This window comes from Vombatus ursinus, unplaced genomic scaffold (assembly GCF_900497805.2).
Source record: "Vombatus ursinus unplaced genomic scaffold, bare-nosed wombat genome assembly UNPS02014786.1, whole genome shotgun sequence".
Classification (NCBI taxonomy): Eukaryota; Metazoa; Chordata; class Mammalia; order Diprotodontia; family Vombatidae; genus Vombatus; species Vombatus ursinus.
This window is the reverse complement of record NW_020954564.1, coordinates 8,781,385-8,797,183: the sequence shown is the minus strand read 5'-3', so window position 1 is coordinate 8,797,183 and position 15,799 is coordinate 8,781,385. Positions and strand designations below refer to the sequence as shown.

Here is a 15,799-nt window from a genome sequence, read left to right as displayed (position 1 = left end):
GAGAGGTGGTAAGAAAATGTTTCTGACTTATTTCCTAAGGCAAGGGGTCTCTAAATTGTTCTTGGTTCTAGGTAGCCTTTTGTGGTTTTGTTGGAATTAATGAGCCTAACTTTGGTTAATTTTTATTTTAGCAGTTTGACTTTTTTAAAACTTTGCTTTTTATATGTTATCAACTCAAAATTTTCATGCAACACAACTTTTTTTGTTTCATTTTCATATCATCTTATCTTCTATAGATCCTAGGGAGTAAAGAAGATGAGGAGGATGCTACAAAAGCTGAAGATGTAGATGAAGATGAGAATTTATTGAATAGTCCCCAGTCAATGTGGGGCAGTGAGGTAGGGTTGTTGTTTGCAAGTCTGAAAGTTAGCACCCTCGCCCTTCCCTCCTCTTACCCTTCCAACATCTTTATTTATGGCAATATTTTCCAGTTTCAGTTTGCCCATAAACTGTTACTATGTAGAACATTAGCAGTTGAGGAGAACTTAGAAATGGAGAAACTGAGACTCAGAGAAGTGAAGAGATTTACCCAAAGTCACACAACACTGTTAAGTTGTTGAGTATGGTCCACATCCTTGCCCTCTGCCTCCTAGCCTTGGGTTCTTTTCTTCGGTCTCACTGCCTCCCTAAATGGAGCTCATTTCAGTGACAAAACTGGGCATCCCCAGGACTTTCACCAGAATGTATACTATTTGTAGAGTTAGCAAAGATAATTTTAATCACATGAAAATTAGCTGCTACTCAGAGCAGTTCTTCAGGATCACCATGAACTTCTGGGTACAGCATTTTTCTGTATTTCCTTGAAACAGAACCCAAAAGATATTTAACTTTTCTGTGCCTGATCTCTGGAATGTTGGTATTGAGCTGGATCTTGAAAGTCCCTGCTAGTGCTAACATTCTACATCCTTAGGTTCCTTCCAAATGTTAGGTTCTTTGATTGTTTTACATTTGGAGCAACAGATAGAGGGATAGGGGAAGAGAAAGGTGTGCCTTTAGGTTTGTTTTTCATGGATGGTGCAAATAAATATAAAATTTTATTGAAGAGGTGGAGGGAAGTGACATTAAAATTAAGATACTTGTGCTCAGCTAGAGTCCCTGGCTTCTACTTCGTATTAACTTTCCTAATCAGGAGTCTTTAAAACTAGATAGTGATAAATAATTCATTATAAATAAGAGGATATGTTTCTGAGAGGCTTGTGTTCAATTAAAAAAAACGCCTTAGTATCAGGAGCAGTGAAGTAGGAGGAAAATTATTTATAGGAAATTTACAACTTTACAATAAGAGAAAGAATATTAATTGCTGCACTTCAAGGCATGCCTAGTACAAGCCTTAACTAGATTCAACTTCATGCAGTTCCCAGGGGGACTTCAGTGACCTAGGAAGGTAGATTCATAAATAACATCTTCATGGGATTTATGAACTATCCACCTTCCAAATTAGACAAATCAAAGTGAAGTTAATTAGTGTGTGTATATAAGGAATGTAAAATAAGGGTGAATTATGAAATACAGTGAAAGTCTAGATAAAATATTTAGTGGCTTAGTTATACTACTCTCTTTTCTGGTTTTCGTAATACCTATAAAAATCCAAAGCATATGTAGTTTCATTCATATGGAAAACAATAAGTGCCTGCTGTATTCAGTGCACTGTACTGGATATTGGAGGGAAGATAGAAAGATTAGGAGACATTCTCTGTGTTCCAGGAGCATACCTTCCAGTAGGGGAAGTAAAACACTTAAATAAATAAATATACAAATTAGAAGACAGGAGTATAAAGTGCTCTCACCTGGAGTCTTTCCTGATCTAATTAGTTATTCGTACTCTCTTCTTTCTCAAATTAGCATGCATGTATATATTCATTGATAGTATAGCTGAATCCCCCAGCAGAATGTAAGCCACTTGCGGATGGGGACTATTTTTAAATTTTGTCTTTCTTCAGAGGGTAACACAGGACCTTGTGCTTAGGACCTTAGTGAATGTTTGTTGAATTAAATGAGATCAGATGAAGACAAAATCGCACTGGAGCTGATATCCTTAACTCACTGTCCCTGAGGCCTACCTGGAATGGCTCTAAGTAAAATAACTGTTCTTTGTTCAACCCCCACAGAGATGCTAGAACACTCTGATGATGCTGACAAGGAACTTTTCCATGGTCAATGAGCCAATTTGTGAGAGAGTTGTTTGTGATAATATATGTAAAGAGCTGTATTTGTAAGGTGGCATCATGTTTGTCAAGTGCTTTGCAAGCCTTAAAAGCACTGGATAAATGTCAGCTATTATTGTTACTGCTCTCGTTAGAATTAGGAGACACACCAGGTCTTAGCACACCAGTTTGGGAGTTGTCTAGTAGACAAAGGATTGGCATTCTCTCACAAGAGCTGTGCCAAAGCTGGGACTTCTTTCCTTCCAGGATCATGGAGTCAGTTTATCGATAGAAGCAATCTTGAATGCATGTAGATCATTGTTAAAAGTAGTTGATAGAGGGGATGCTGATTCTATTGGAAGGGAACACTAATTATGCTCTGAGAGCTCTTGTAGGTGGTCAGTCTAGAGATTCTCAAAACAAGAGCAACAGCTAAATGGCACAGCAGTCGACCTTCATCATAATAAAAAGCCATGCTTGGCACATGTGCTTGCAGGGTGCTGATATATGTCAGTCAGCTATGGAAGAATGCATACTTTGGTTGATTGGATCATTTTTTTTCCCTAGGTTACATTGGACTATTCTAAACCTTTCTGTAAAAATGGATATTTAAGGAATCAGGATGCTTCTCAGCTAGATTTTGATGTAGTTGGTGACTCTTATAGCCCCAGAGACAAATGTCAACATGGAGGCGAGGAGATGAAGTTGTTCCCTTCGCCTTTAAATGAAAATAGAACATTATTGCTGGAGCCCAGGTATGTATGAGGTTTGTGCTTTGCTTTTGACAGTGTTTCTAGTTGAAGGGAGAAAAAAGTAATTTTGTTGAAGTGAATTTAGATAATGGCACTGTCTAATTTACCTGAGAGAGAGACTGAAATGGTTCTGAAGGAATCTTGCCAATCATGCAATTAAGTAATTAGACTGCATGCTATCAGTTGTAAGGGAAAGACAAAAAACACATGTAAATCCATTACAGAGATAAAAAAACAAAAAAAAAAAAACTTTCTCCCTGAGTATTGTCTAGCTTTTGGAGAGAAGAATTAGTAGTACTTAAATCTCTTTTTGCTTTTGGAATATCTTTTTAATTTAAAGCAGCTGTGACTCTAGTGTTTAAAGTATGAATTTAACTATAAGTCCCTTCCTAGCAATTAGACTTGTCCAAGAATGGAACATGCGGCCTCATAAGGTAGTGATGTCACCATAGGTATTCAAGTAGAGGCTGAGTGATAATGTGATAGGAGAAAACATTGCGGAGCTTATTTCTTAATGTGAAAATGCCGTAGGGTATTTTCTTCTAAATTCATTTCAATAAGAAACATAATAAGCATATATTAAGTTTAAGACACCCTGCTAGGTGCTAGGGATACAAAGATAAAAACTGTAAGAGTCCTTGCCCTCAAGGAGCTTACATGCCAGGAGGGGATATAACATACATACAAATAAGTATAGTATAAGGATATATGAGGAAGGAGAGAATCCTAGCCAGTGAAGGAGCCAGGGAAGACTTCTAATAGGCCATGGCACTTGAGTTGAGCCTTGAAAGATGAGAGGGCTGCTGAGAAGTGTAAATGAGGAGGGAATGAAGTACATTTTGCGCAAGGGGAGTGAGACTTCATAACTTTAGCAATATTTTGGAAGTTATCCCTTTAATACATGACTTAAAAAAAATCTTTCTGTTTCAGCTTGACAACAACAATAGCCAGGCAGTATTCTATCTCTTTTATAAATGTAGAAAGTGAGTACCTAGAAAATTGACTGAGGATACAAGGAAAATTGCCCATGTCTCCCGGGATAAGGCAAGCTGGGAATAGATCCCCAGAGTTTTTCCTTGCTGTTGGAGTGTGAAGATCTTCTTTCCTCTGTGGTTAATAAAGTCTTAGATTTTTGTGCATTAAGCAAAAATGTCATTCTGCTTTCTAGATTAGCATAAACATGAACTCATTTCAGTTTCCATCTTTTGGAGGGAGACCTCAATCTTCCTCAGCTGTAAAATGAGCTGATTGAACTGGATGAGACAGACGGCATGACATAGTAGATAGAGAGCTGACCTCAGAGTCACAAAGACCTCAAGTTACAAAGACTTGAGCTAAAATCTGGCATTGGACACATGCTGGCTGTATGACCCTGGGCAAGTTACTTCTTAGTGCTTGTGGGAAATCTAATAGTGCTAACCTGCATTGGTAGAAGGAGTTTCATCTGAGGGTTTTCTGTACCAATGAAATCACAAGTCTAATCCCTACTGTCTGTTTCCCTGATTTAGGTGACCTTTACAATCCCTTCTAATCTCTAGCATTCTGTGTTTCTAAAACCAAATCCCACACACTTCCTATATTTTTTTGGTAAAAGATATATATTCTCAGACATTGCCCCTATTGTTTTGTTAGGAGCTGTTAACACGATTATATTTGTTAATTATTTTATGATTTGTAGTGTCTATGAAAACATGCCTTTTTTTTTCATTTATTTGAGAAAACAACTGTTATGGCTAGAAAAAAAGTCATTGACTTTATTCATAGTATAAATCTTTTTCATTTTTACCTTAAGAGTGTAAATATTACAAAAAAAAATTCTGGCAAGTGAGAATTTTTTTTATTATGATAATCAGGAGCAATATCAGTAAATAGTGAAATATGTAATCAAACTATATCTTAAAATGTGTATTTTGTGTAAGAGATATTCTTTGATCAATTATCCTTTGTGAGTTTTGTGGTAACTGAAGCTAGTTTATTACATGTCTCTTGAAGCTTTGTAAGACTATTTCCTCTTGTTGAATGAACATCTCCAGAATCTGTTAGTCACCCTGGGATCTTGGATATAAGGAACTATCCAATGTCAAAGTACATGCACAACCTTGGGGAAAACCAATGAAGTAACTAACTGAAACGAAGAATAAATCGTAACTGAGTTTGGGATGCATTTGGATCCTAACTATTAAAAACAAAATGAAAACAAAAACAAATCCTCCTTAGGAAAAACCTAGAACCTTGGAAGCATAGACTCTTAGAATTTGAAGGTAACTTTGCTGCTCAGATTTGCACTTAAAGCAAGATTTTCTTCTTTTGTCACATGATCAGCCTTCACTTGAATACCTATGGTGACATCACTACCTTATGAAACAGTGTGTTCCATTCTTGGATGGGTCTATTTGCTAGTGAGTTTCTTATAGAAATTTTGCTCTCTGGAATGTCCCTTCATTCGTCTGTTCTCTAGAACATAGCAGAATTAATCCAGTTCTTTGAAATGCCATCTTTGCATATATTTGAACACTGAATGTGCTTCTCTTCTCCCTGCCCCTCTTCTCTTCCCCCTCCTCTCAGTCCTTCACCATCCTGATTGCTTTTCTGTGAATGCACACCAATTTGTCAGCATTCCCCTTCAAATGTGGTACCCAGAGAAGTGATCACAGTATTCCAGATTGGGTATGACTGGGGAAGAATATAGTGAAATGATTATTTCCTATGATTTAGCCACCATACTTAATTGTAACCTAAAATTGTTAGTTTTTTTTTTTTTAAGCATCCACATCACCTTGTTGGCTCATTCAGTTTTGTGCCATTTCACTATATTTCCAGTTAGAAATATGTCACCTAATTTTAGATATGAAGCTAAAGATACCTGGCAGAAGAATGGGGTAATCCAGTTCCACACCTACTACACAGAGCTCCCCACTGTTGGATTCTTGAGCATGTATCTTCTATCAAAGGCAGTGAGTGTGGTGTAATAAAAAAGGAATGCATTCCTAAATATAAATGACCACTTGTGCAAAAACACACAGGATCTGGAGATGACCAGTTTGATTAGAACAGAGAGTGGATGAAGGGGTTAATAATTTGAAATGATACTGCAGTGGGAGATGGAAGCCATATTATAGGTGATTTTAAATATCAGGCTGAGGATTTTTTTATTTTATCATAGAAGCACATTGGAGGCATTGAATTGAGGGTGGGATGTGACATGGTCAGATCTGTGTTGTAGGAATATCAATTTGGCAGCTGTTTGGAGAAGATAGATTTGAAGAGGCTGAGACTGAGTGGGGGAAACAAAATAGGAGGCTGTTTCAGTAGTTCAGATAAAATGTGATGAGTACCTGAAGGTAGTATGGTGGCTTGTGAGGACAGAGATGGGGATGGATGAGGGAAGTGTTGTAGTTGAGTTTTACAACTCAGGCCATGGAGATGGTATTTCCAGTGTGAAACTATTACACATTTTATATAGACCACAATCCATCAGGCTTAATTTTTTCCCTGTCTGTCCCTTGGAGTTGGCATGCTGCCAAAGCTTGTTATGCCCTCCTGCCTCATCTCCCTTTTTTCAGAATTTCCTAACATCAAGGCTTTTAACTCAAGGGCCACCTTCTCCACAAAGTTTTTTCTCAAACTTTCCCCAGACCACCTTATTTGGCTCTCATTATTGTCTGTACCTCACCTCACTTTGTGTCGCACTTATTTTGTATAGCTTCTACTCCTTTCCCCCAGAAAAATGTATGATCCTTGAGAATATAGGATGTCATTTTAAAATCTATATCTTCAGTGTCTGGGACAGTACTATACATGAGGTACTGTACAAACGTTGGATAAGTGAAGCATAGTCTAATGTTACTCTGTATACTCTAAGAGTACTTACTGGACTGGGAATCAGAAGACCTGGGTTTGAATTCTCTCTGATCTAAATTAATTGTGTGACTTTAGGGAGGTCATTTTACTTGACTATAATATGAATAGGTGCTACATCTCTGTGGTCCTTCCATTTCTAAGGCTTATATAGAAGAGAAATCAAATTTATTCTGTTTGGTCAAAGGGCAGAACTAGGAGAATTGGGTAGAAGTTGCAGAGGCAGATTTCATTGGAAGGAAAAACTTCCTAGGAATGAAAGCTGTCAAAAATGGAATGGACTTTTTGTAGGTGTTAGTGAGCACCCTGTCACTGGAGTTGGAAAACATCATCTACCTGCCTACTTTTTAGCGGTGTTGTGGAGGGAAGTCCTGTTCCTGGATGAGTAAGAATAGGTGACCTCGAGGTCCTCTGCAACTCTCACATTCTGTGATCTGAACTCGAATCTCAGGCCCCTTCCATCGCTAGCTTTTTATGATTCTATCATCACTGCAGGGTATGTTGTTGCTGGAGTGAGTATACCAGTACAATTTGTGTTCTAAAAAGCTAAACTCACCATTTTTCTCTCCTTTTGGCAATACAGACCAGAGCTTATGAAAGCTGTAAGTGAACTACTCCTGGAGCATCTGGGCATGACTGAACAGGAACTTTTTGGTTGTGATCTAGAGGATAAGAATGAAAAGGCTCTTAAGCAAATAATTATTCAGCTAAGAGCTGAACTCCGACGTTTTAAACAGGTCAATAAATTTTTAAGGCAGCATGTAGACCTGAAATCGGTATTTGATGGAAAGGAAAGATTTTATCCTGCTGCAACAGCGCACCTTAATAAAGCAATTGAATTGTCCATGGTGGAAGTGAAAGATTCAGTTACACAAACAATGAACTCAGAGGGCTACACCATGAAATTCAAACATGAAGAGAAGAAAGATGCTGCAGAAGAAAAACCAAAATATTCAGTATTAAATGCAGAACATCAGCACGAAAATGTATGTAAGATGCCAGAGCAGCAGAATGCTCTTCCTCTTCCAAGCATAATACACAAAGTACGTTTTTCTTTTCTTTACTTTCTTCTTCTTCTTTTTTTAAAAGATACTCATTTGTATGTGTGTACCCACTTTGGAGTGGGTGGTGAAAATACATAAAGGGTCCCCCCCTCCCCCCAAAATGAACTTGAGCATTATTTGGTAGTACTTCCTGTTTTGGAATTCGATCTTCTGTTGTGCAGAATATCCTTAGGATCATTCAATTGGACAATTGAAATGAAATCATATTTAAACATTGTCCTTGGAAATGGTTTCATTGCATGACATTCTCAATGTTGATTTTTAATTAGTGCAGTACTAAGATGAATGGATGGGGATTCAGAATCCTGCGGTCCTATTCCTCCTGGGCTGGTTCTCGTCTTGGCTGAGCCATTAAAAAACTCCCATATGATTTTGGGCCTTTGACCTTTCCTTCTCTGAGCTTCAGGGTCCTCATCTTTAAAATGATGAGGGTAGACTAGATCAGTGGCCCCCAATTCCAGTTGTTCATTTATTTTTGGTTTATATTACCAGTCTGTTTTCAGTACTGCTATCTAATAACTATTTCTTTTTATAAGGATTCGTTAATAAAATTACACACTCTTCTGACCTGAAAGGTCAAAGCGTTTCCACATGGGTTGAATTCTAGGTTTTCTAAGGTTGCTTTGTGCTGGTCCTCTCTAAAGTTCAAAATATTGTATTTTGAGGTTTTACTTATCAGATGAGATTCACTTAATCTCACTGAGTCTCTCCTTTTTTCATCTGTGAAGTGGAAATAATCCTCATTACTTGTAGAATTGTTGTGAGGACTTTGCTTTATAAAACTTAAGTACTAGAGAAACATGAACTTTTTTTTTCCATAAAGGCCCCCCTCAGCCTTCAAGTTCTGATTATCTATGTTGTATCAACAAGAGACTTTTATCCAAGTCCCTGTTTTTACTAATTTTTTAATAGTGCAGAACATAGCACTGTAGGAAGTTCTTGAATGCTTCCTCTTGGTTTAGTGTTACTACCTTCTGATTTTCAAATTTTCCATTGTATTTTAAGAAAAAAGCACATATGTAAGTCTTCCTGTGCAAGAGTGCTTATTTCTAAGTATGGCCCTTTAGTGATGACTTTTCCTAGTCTATCTCTGATAGCTGTTTTGGATCTGAAAAATGAATTGTAACAGTGCTTCGTAACACAGAAATAGAGAATTAAGTTTATTTTCTGACCACCAAATTACTGCTTTTATCCATACCAAAGAGCGTTAGCTATATCATTAGCAAAATTGCTTTTGATTGTTTTAAATTATGGACCAAAACTATAATTTCTGGAAAAGGGTTTTCTAAAGATATCTGAGTAGACAATAAAAAGACATTGCTGTGATATTAATGACAACTGAGATGAACATCTGTGTAATTTTAGCTGGTGCTTCAAATGTTCATTCTTATTTATATAGGCAGCATATATCCCAGGTTTCACACTTGTGTGTTAGGAAAAGTAGTTCTTAACCCTATTTTTGAAGTATAACTTTGCCCCAGCAAATGGAGCAGTAAGAGTATTACGTTCCCCTCCCCCCCAGATATATCGTTTGGAATAATTTATGTTGTTGGTTATTTAAATGAGGAAAAAATGTCAACAAAGCTAGATCTCAGAATGCTCTTGATTTTATTTCAATCAAATTTACCAGATAGAAAATTTGGAGACCCATATAAATGTAAAATTGTATATGCGCCAAAGGTGGTTGTTTTCTATTAAAAAAGAATGCTTTCACAGTGGCAAATGTAGAGCCACCTATTGGGAATGTGGATTCTAGACCATCTGGTGGAAATGTTGGCATTCCATTGCTACCTGGACCACTCTTGAAATGGAATGTAGGGATTAGCCTAAGCAGTGTTACTGTGCAAGAGGGAGGGTTAGGAGAGTTTTGACCTCTTTCTATTTGAATGTCTTTGTTATAATTACTAAGCCATAATATGGTCATGCTTCCCAGAAGCTATTCATGTATACACTTGAACTTTTGTCCCTTGTGCTTACTGGCCCCTTACTGCTGTGAATTGTGAGTTCTTGTGTCTGTTTTCTTTGTTAGTCTCTTTTCTGTGTGTTTTCCTGCTGTCAATGTACTTCTTGTAGCTCCCTCCCTTCTAATCTGCTTCTTCTGATCTCCTCTATTTCCTGGAAGAGCTTTTAGAACTGTGTGTAGGCAGGGAATCATAGAAAGGGTGCTGGACTGCAATTTAGTAGAGATCTGAGTTTGAATCCTACCTCTCACTTTATCCCCTGAGCTTCAGTTTCCTCATCTATAAAATGAGGGTGATAATGCTATAGTACCTCAGAGTGATTGTGGCGATCAAATGAAATAATGTATGTAAAACACTTTGTAACTCTTAAAGCTTTATAAATGCTAACTGTTACTATTAATATTGCTCTTATTAATATTAATATGACAAGCTGCTGTTAGTAATAATAATATTAAACATTTCTAAAGCCTTCAGATTTAATAATATTAAAAATAAGAGTAATAGAACTTAAGCAAGGGCCTGTGAACACAATGTTAGAGTTTTGATGTATTAATTTTATGATATCTCCTTGACTCCTCAGAGGCTTCCTCTGTTTAGTACTGGATCCTCAATAATCGAGGTTTCCAGAGAAGTAATCTTCTAATAAGTGAGGCATGTGTTTTATATAGCTTCTTTTCTGTACTAAAGAATAAGTTTCTTGAAAGCAGGGATTTTGCCTTCTCTTTCCTTAATAATGCCTCATAATGCCTACTTAGGATAGTACTGGGTATACAATGGTCGTTTCATAAATGTTGACTGACAAAAGGAAGTGATTTTAACTAGTATGTGTAAAATTTTACAATGTGTTTTTTTCAGAGCACTAAGAAATCCCGTTTACCCATTCCATTAAAATCATCTAGATCATTAGGAAATGTAAACTTAAACTCTGCTACCCAGGAGACAGTGGTTTATCTGCAGAACCAGATAGCTGAGCTGCATGGAGATCTCAAGGAATGTAAAATTCAAAACAAACATCTTCAACAAAAGTTATCTTTGACTGAAGCTCTGAATGAAGAGAAACCAGTGCAAGACAAACTCTTGCTGAATGGTAAAATGAAAAAGAAAAATGTGTTTTAGAGAGCTAGGCAAATAAATGATAGAACTGCTTGAAATGTCAGCCATGTTGTTTAGAATTATAATAAATTCACTTATAAATTCTATGAATTGCAGTGATTAATCTTGATTCCTGCTTCTAACGTGGTACAGAAAAGCACTAAGGGAAAACAAAATCTATTATTTTCGTTTCCTTTGGAATTCTGTAAAGGGTGGGGTTGGTTTATGTCACACTAGCATTGAAACAAATGTCACTAGGATAGATGCCTTTTGGTGGGTGACTGGATAACCTTGGAAAACCTAATCAGACTTGGGTCTAGTCTACTTCCAGCTGGCCCCTTTTGAGCTCTAAGAACCTGCAGCTGGGCATGAACTGAGGCGGGGTCTCAAGGGTTGAACTTCCTGGTACTCTGCTCCATCCCCAGGAATCGTGTGGACTAGGTTCTGCCTGAGGAGAGCATAGTAGCCGACTGGAAGCCATGGTGCCTTCTCTGCCTTAGGACGTTTCCTAAGGATTTCAGGCGTTCACTGGGGGTTTTTACCCTTGGGCTGTGAAGATGCCCTCTTTTTGATTTTGAGAGACTATGCGACCCAAAGAAAGTGCTAGTCCTGTGGTTCTCGGTCAAGAAGCCCATCAGAAGATTTCTTTTCTCATAGGAACAGTGGCCTTGACCCTGTAGAATTCATTTCCATGTGCTTTTTTTTCGAAAGCAGGGACTTAAACCATTTGAGACAAGCTGAAGTATATTTATGCTTTTTATTTTTTGTTATGGCAGTTATGTAGATTAATTTTGTCTTATAAATTGCATCTTGCATCCCTAGCATTTTCATTTTCCCCATTGTGTCTTTGTGTTCTTCTCTGTTGCTTGGCTTGGTTTCAGTTTTGTGCTTTTATTTTTTCATTTTGTGAATTTCTCTAGCTGAGCCCTCATCGAAAGCAGTTTGCCAGGAGAGGAAGGTGGAATTAAAGGATCCTGAAGGTGATGCCGGTGGGAAGGAGGAAAAAGAGGAGGATGAGGATCAGAGAAAGAGTTCAGGTAGTTTGTGATTAGAAAATGAGAATGGGAGTGCTGTAGCTTGGACATGACTTAATAATTAGAGAGAAGATTGTTAAAATGATGAAGAACAGTACAGTATGATAAAGAAAGAATCTCAAATTGGCAGTTATGAAATCTTAGTTCTAGCCCCTTCTCTGAGCCTCAGTTTCCATATTTGTAAAACTCGAGGGCTTAGAATATAAAATTTTAATGGGTCTTTCAGCTTTATCATTCTGTTGCTAGATGATCATCACTAATGTCCTTTGTCCCTCTAAGTCCTATAAGTCATTCACCTTATCTGGGCCTCAATTTCCATATCTTTAAAGAGGGAAAGGTTGGACTAGATGATGTCTAATGTCACAAGTCCTTTGAGTTACTTCTATCTGGTCTTCACATATCCTGGTGGCTTAAAGAAAGAGGAGGGGCTATATTTTATGATATGTAAGTTCCCTTTTAGTCATAATATTTTGTGATTCTTTTTTTAAATGCTAATTGTCCTTTGCAATCTAATTTAACTAGTGTATACTTCAGTTAGTAAGAAGTGATTCTCCCCAGAAATCCCATGTTAGTATCCAGAGAAGCCCATTTTACAGAGGGACACAAGGATTTGTAAACATAGATCCTCATATAAATGGGTTGGGTGCTATCTTCTTTGTGCCAAAAACTTTGTTGGGGCCTCTGTGAAACTGGTCCTTTATCTGAATTGTGGAAAGGCATTTGACATAGTTTAAACTTAACTGAAGCATTGCTAAGAATGTAAATGATGCTGATAACAGGACAGCATGTGATTTCACATGCTTTATTGGTATTTGCAAGAAGGCTTAATGACTTCTGCCTTCTCGCTTATAGAATACTGAATAAATGTTTACTGTATCTTGAAGCAAGAGGTTCCAAATAAATGCCTGGGTATCCATGTGCATGGGCACGTACACACACCCACACCCACCCACCCACACACAGATCCACATCCACACACATGCAAATGTATTCAGCTTTTATTTCTGTGGCTAAAGACAAAATGTCAGGTAAGAGTTGCCTCGGGGATGCATAATTGTTCATGAATCATGCTTAAGTTTATAATTCTTTTCCCCTCATAATTATTTAACAAAGGGCCACGTGATTACTTACTGCTCGTGTGCCTCTATATTACGTGCTGCTACAAGAGGAACTGTGGTGGAAAAAGCATTGGCCTTGGGTTCAAGTCCTGGTCCTGTGGCATCTATGTGGTGTTGGTAAAGTCATTCTTTGTCCCTGGACCTCAGTTTTCTCCTCTGTGGAAGGAGATGACTAGACCAGATGATTTTACTGTGCTTTCCAGCTGTGGTACTATAAGTACAGACACAGTCTCATCAAAATTAATACAAGAATAACCCTCCCTAATGCCATTACCTGGTTGCATGGAAACAGCATTACAGAGGGCCTTTAGTTCCATGTAAATGATCAACTGACTGAATTATATTGTGTTGGAATTTACAGCTTTGCCATATGAGTCACTGGTACTATTGTAGGACATTGGTCTGGGCAACCTTATGTAGAGTGTGGCTGTATATCTACAAACAGGTGAAGTATGACAGAGCTGCTTCTCTTCGATTGAATGACTTACAGAAACCATCTCTTGTTGTTAGAATCTGGTTACAAAAGCTTATCCTGTTAAAGGGTTGTGCAGGTAGCAGTGGGTATTAATGACCTACCTGCCAAATCCAGTGACCTTTTTTTAATCCTCATCCTTCTTGGCCTCTCTGCAGCATTTGACACTTTGGATTGCTCCCTACTGAACACTCCTTCCTATGTTTTCATAACACTGCCCTCCTGTTTTTTCTTGTACCTGTTAGCCCACTGCTATTCAGTCTTCTTTGCTGGATACATGTTGTCCCACACCCTGTTTGTGGCTGTGCCCTGAGGCTCAGCCCGAGCCCTCTTCTTATACTCTCTCTTGATCTCATCAGCCCCTAGGCACTCACTTATTACCTCTATGTAGATGAATCTCAGATCTGAATATCCAGCTCCAATCACAGTTTACCAACTGCTTTTTGGACGTTTCCATTGACATGTCCTGTGGCCCTCAGACTCAACAGAGCTAATCTCCGCTCTCTCTCCTCCAGTTCTTCCTTCTCTATTCTTTTTTATGGCATCAGTGTTCTAGTTGCATGGGTTCAAAATTTTGAGTTGTCCTCAGTTTTTCCTTCTCCCTCACCCTTCATCTTCATTCAGTTTCAAGTCTTGTTAAGTATACCTCTACAGTATATCTCTCACCTATAGCCTACTTTCTACAGAGCCACACCATCCTAGCCCAGGCCCTCACTACTCCTCCTCCTGGATTAATATAGTAGCCTCTCAGTTCTCTTTATCTACATCAAGGATTTTTCCTCTCCAATTCATCCTCTACTCAGCCACTGTCTAGGTGGCGTAGTAGATAGAGCACTGAGTTCAAATGTGACCTCGGATAACTTACTAGCTGTGTGACTCTGGGAAAATCACTTAGCCATTGCCTGCCTCAGTTTCCTCATCTGTAAAATGGGGATAATAATAGCACCTGTCTCCCAGGGTTGTTGTGAGGATAAAATGAATTAATATTTATAAAGCTCTTTGCAAACTTTCAAATGGTATACAAATACTTCTTCTTGTTATTCCTAAAGCACTGATCTGATCATGTTATTCTTTTGTTCAGAAACTTCTACGGGCCCATCTTGCCTCTAGTTTCTAACACAAACTTCTCTATTTGACAAGTCCTTCACAACCTGGCTCCAGCATATATTTCCAGGCTTATTGAAAGTGACTTCCTTTTAGGCACTCATATGCCAGACAAACCGGTCTATTTACTATATCTCACACATGACATTCCATCTCCTCTTTCCATGGCTGGCTGTTTCCTATGCCTGTATTTATTGCACTACTCACCTGTGCCTTGTAGATTTCCAGGCTTCCTTTAGAGCTCAGTGTAGGTGTTAACTTTTGCAGGGATACTATCTTGATTTCCCTAGTTGCTAGTGCCCTCATCCCTGCTTTGTCTATATTTTGTACTTAGATATGTACTTCTTATTTCCCCTGCTAGAAAGTTTGCCTCTTGAGGCTAGGTATTGTTTTGTTTTTGTCCTTTTATCTATCCTCAGTGCTTCGAACAGTGCTGGCACTTAGTAGATGCTCAGTAATGAATGCTGTTTGAATGAATGAGTGAATGAATGCTGTCTTGGGAATTTGGAGACCCTGGTTCAAGCCTTGGCTCTGGTACTTTACTAGTCCTGGGTCCTTGGACAAATCACTTCATATTCCTAAGTTTGAGTTTTCTCTTCTGTAAAATAAGGGGGTTGGATTTAGATGAACTCTAAGGTTTGTTCCAACCCCAGTAATTTGTGTTTCCAATTTCTTTTCACCGCTTCATGTGACAGCTACTTAACTAAAATGAAAGAATCTGATTTTATGTTGTTTGTAATATAATCAAGGTAAGGATTGCTGGGCCTTCTGGTTTCTTTTGTCCTAATTTCAGTTAGAAAAATGACCTTCATATCTTTTTACCCATTCTTATTGCAGGTATATCAACCACCTAAACCAAAGTGCACATAAATTCATACTCTAGCTGAGCTCTATGTCAAAGTATCTACCACTCTGGAACCATGGCCATGTTGCCTCATTTTTCCGGGTCTTTATTTCCTCTGTTGTGAAATTGGGCCGTAGGCCTAAATGCTCCTTAAAATCTTTTTTTTCCTGATCTGAAATTCTCTGTTGTATTTAATTCTGAACTAAGTGGATGAAAGGGGACCGGTGCTGTGTGTATGTGGGTATGAAAGACATAGTCTTCCTTTCCTTCTTCTTTTCCGCTGGGCCTCCTTTCCTCCTAACTACTACATGCCACATATTTTGCTAAGTACAGGAAATAGAGTCAAAAATGGAACA

The 15,799-nt window shown here is 38.1% G+C and overlaps 1 protein-coding gene across 3 annotated transcripts in view; it reads left to right on the top strand.

Annotated features, from left to right (window-relative positions):
* LOC114046851 (CDK5 regulatory subunit-associated protein 2-like) overlaps positions 1–15,799 on the top strand; it is a 144,203-nt gene that overhangs the window by 84,282 nt on the left and 44,122 nt on the right. For all 3 annotated transcript variants that reach the window (XM_027867409.1, XM_027867408.1, XM_027867410.1), the window contains exons 19-23: positions 237–338; positions 2,712–2,899; positions 7,338–7,797; positions 10,635–10,866; positions 11,792–11,908. In XM_027867409.1, the coding sequence (XP_027723210.1) occupies positions 237–338; positions 2,712–2,899; positions 7,338–7,797; positions 10,635–10,866; positions 11,792–11,908 (1,099 nt within the window). The remainder of the gene's footprint in view (positions 1–236; positions 339–2,711; positions 2,900–7,337; positions 7,798–10,634; positions 10,867–11,791; positions 11,909–15,799) is intronic.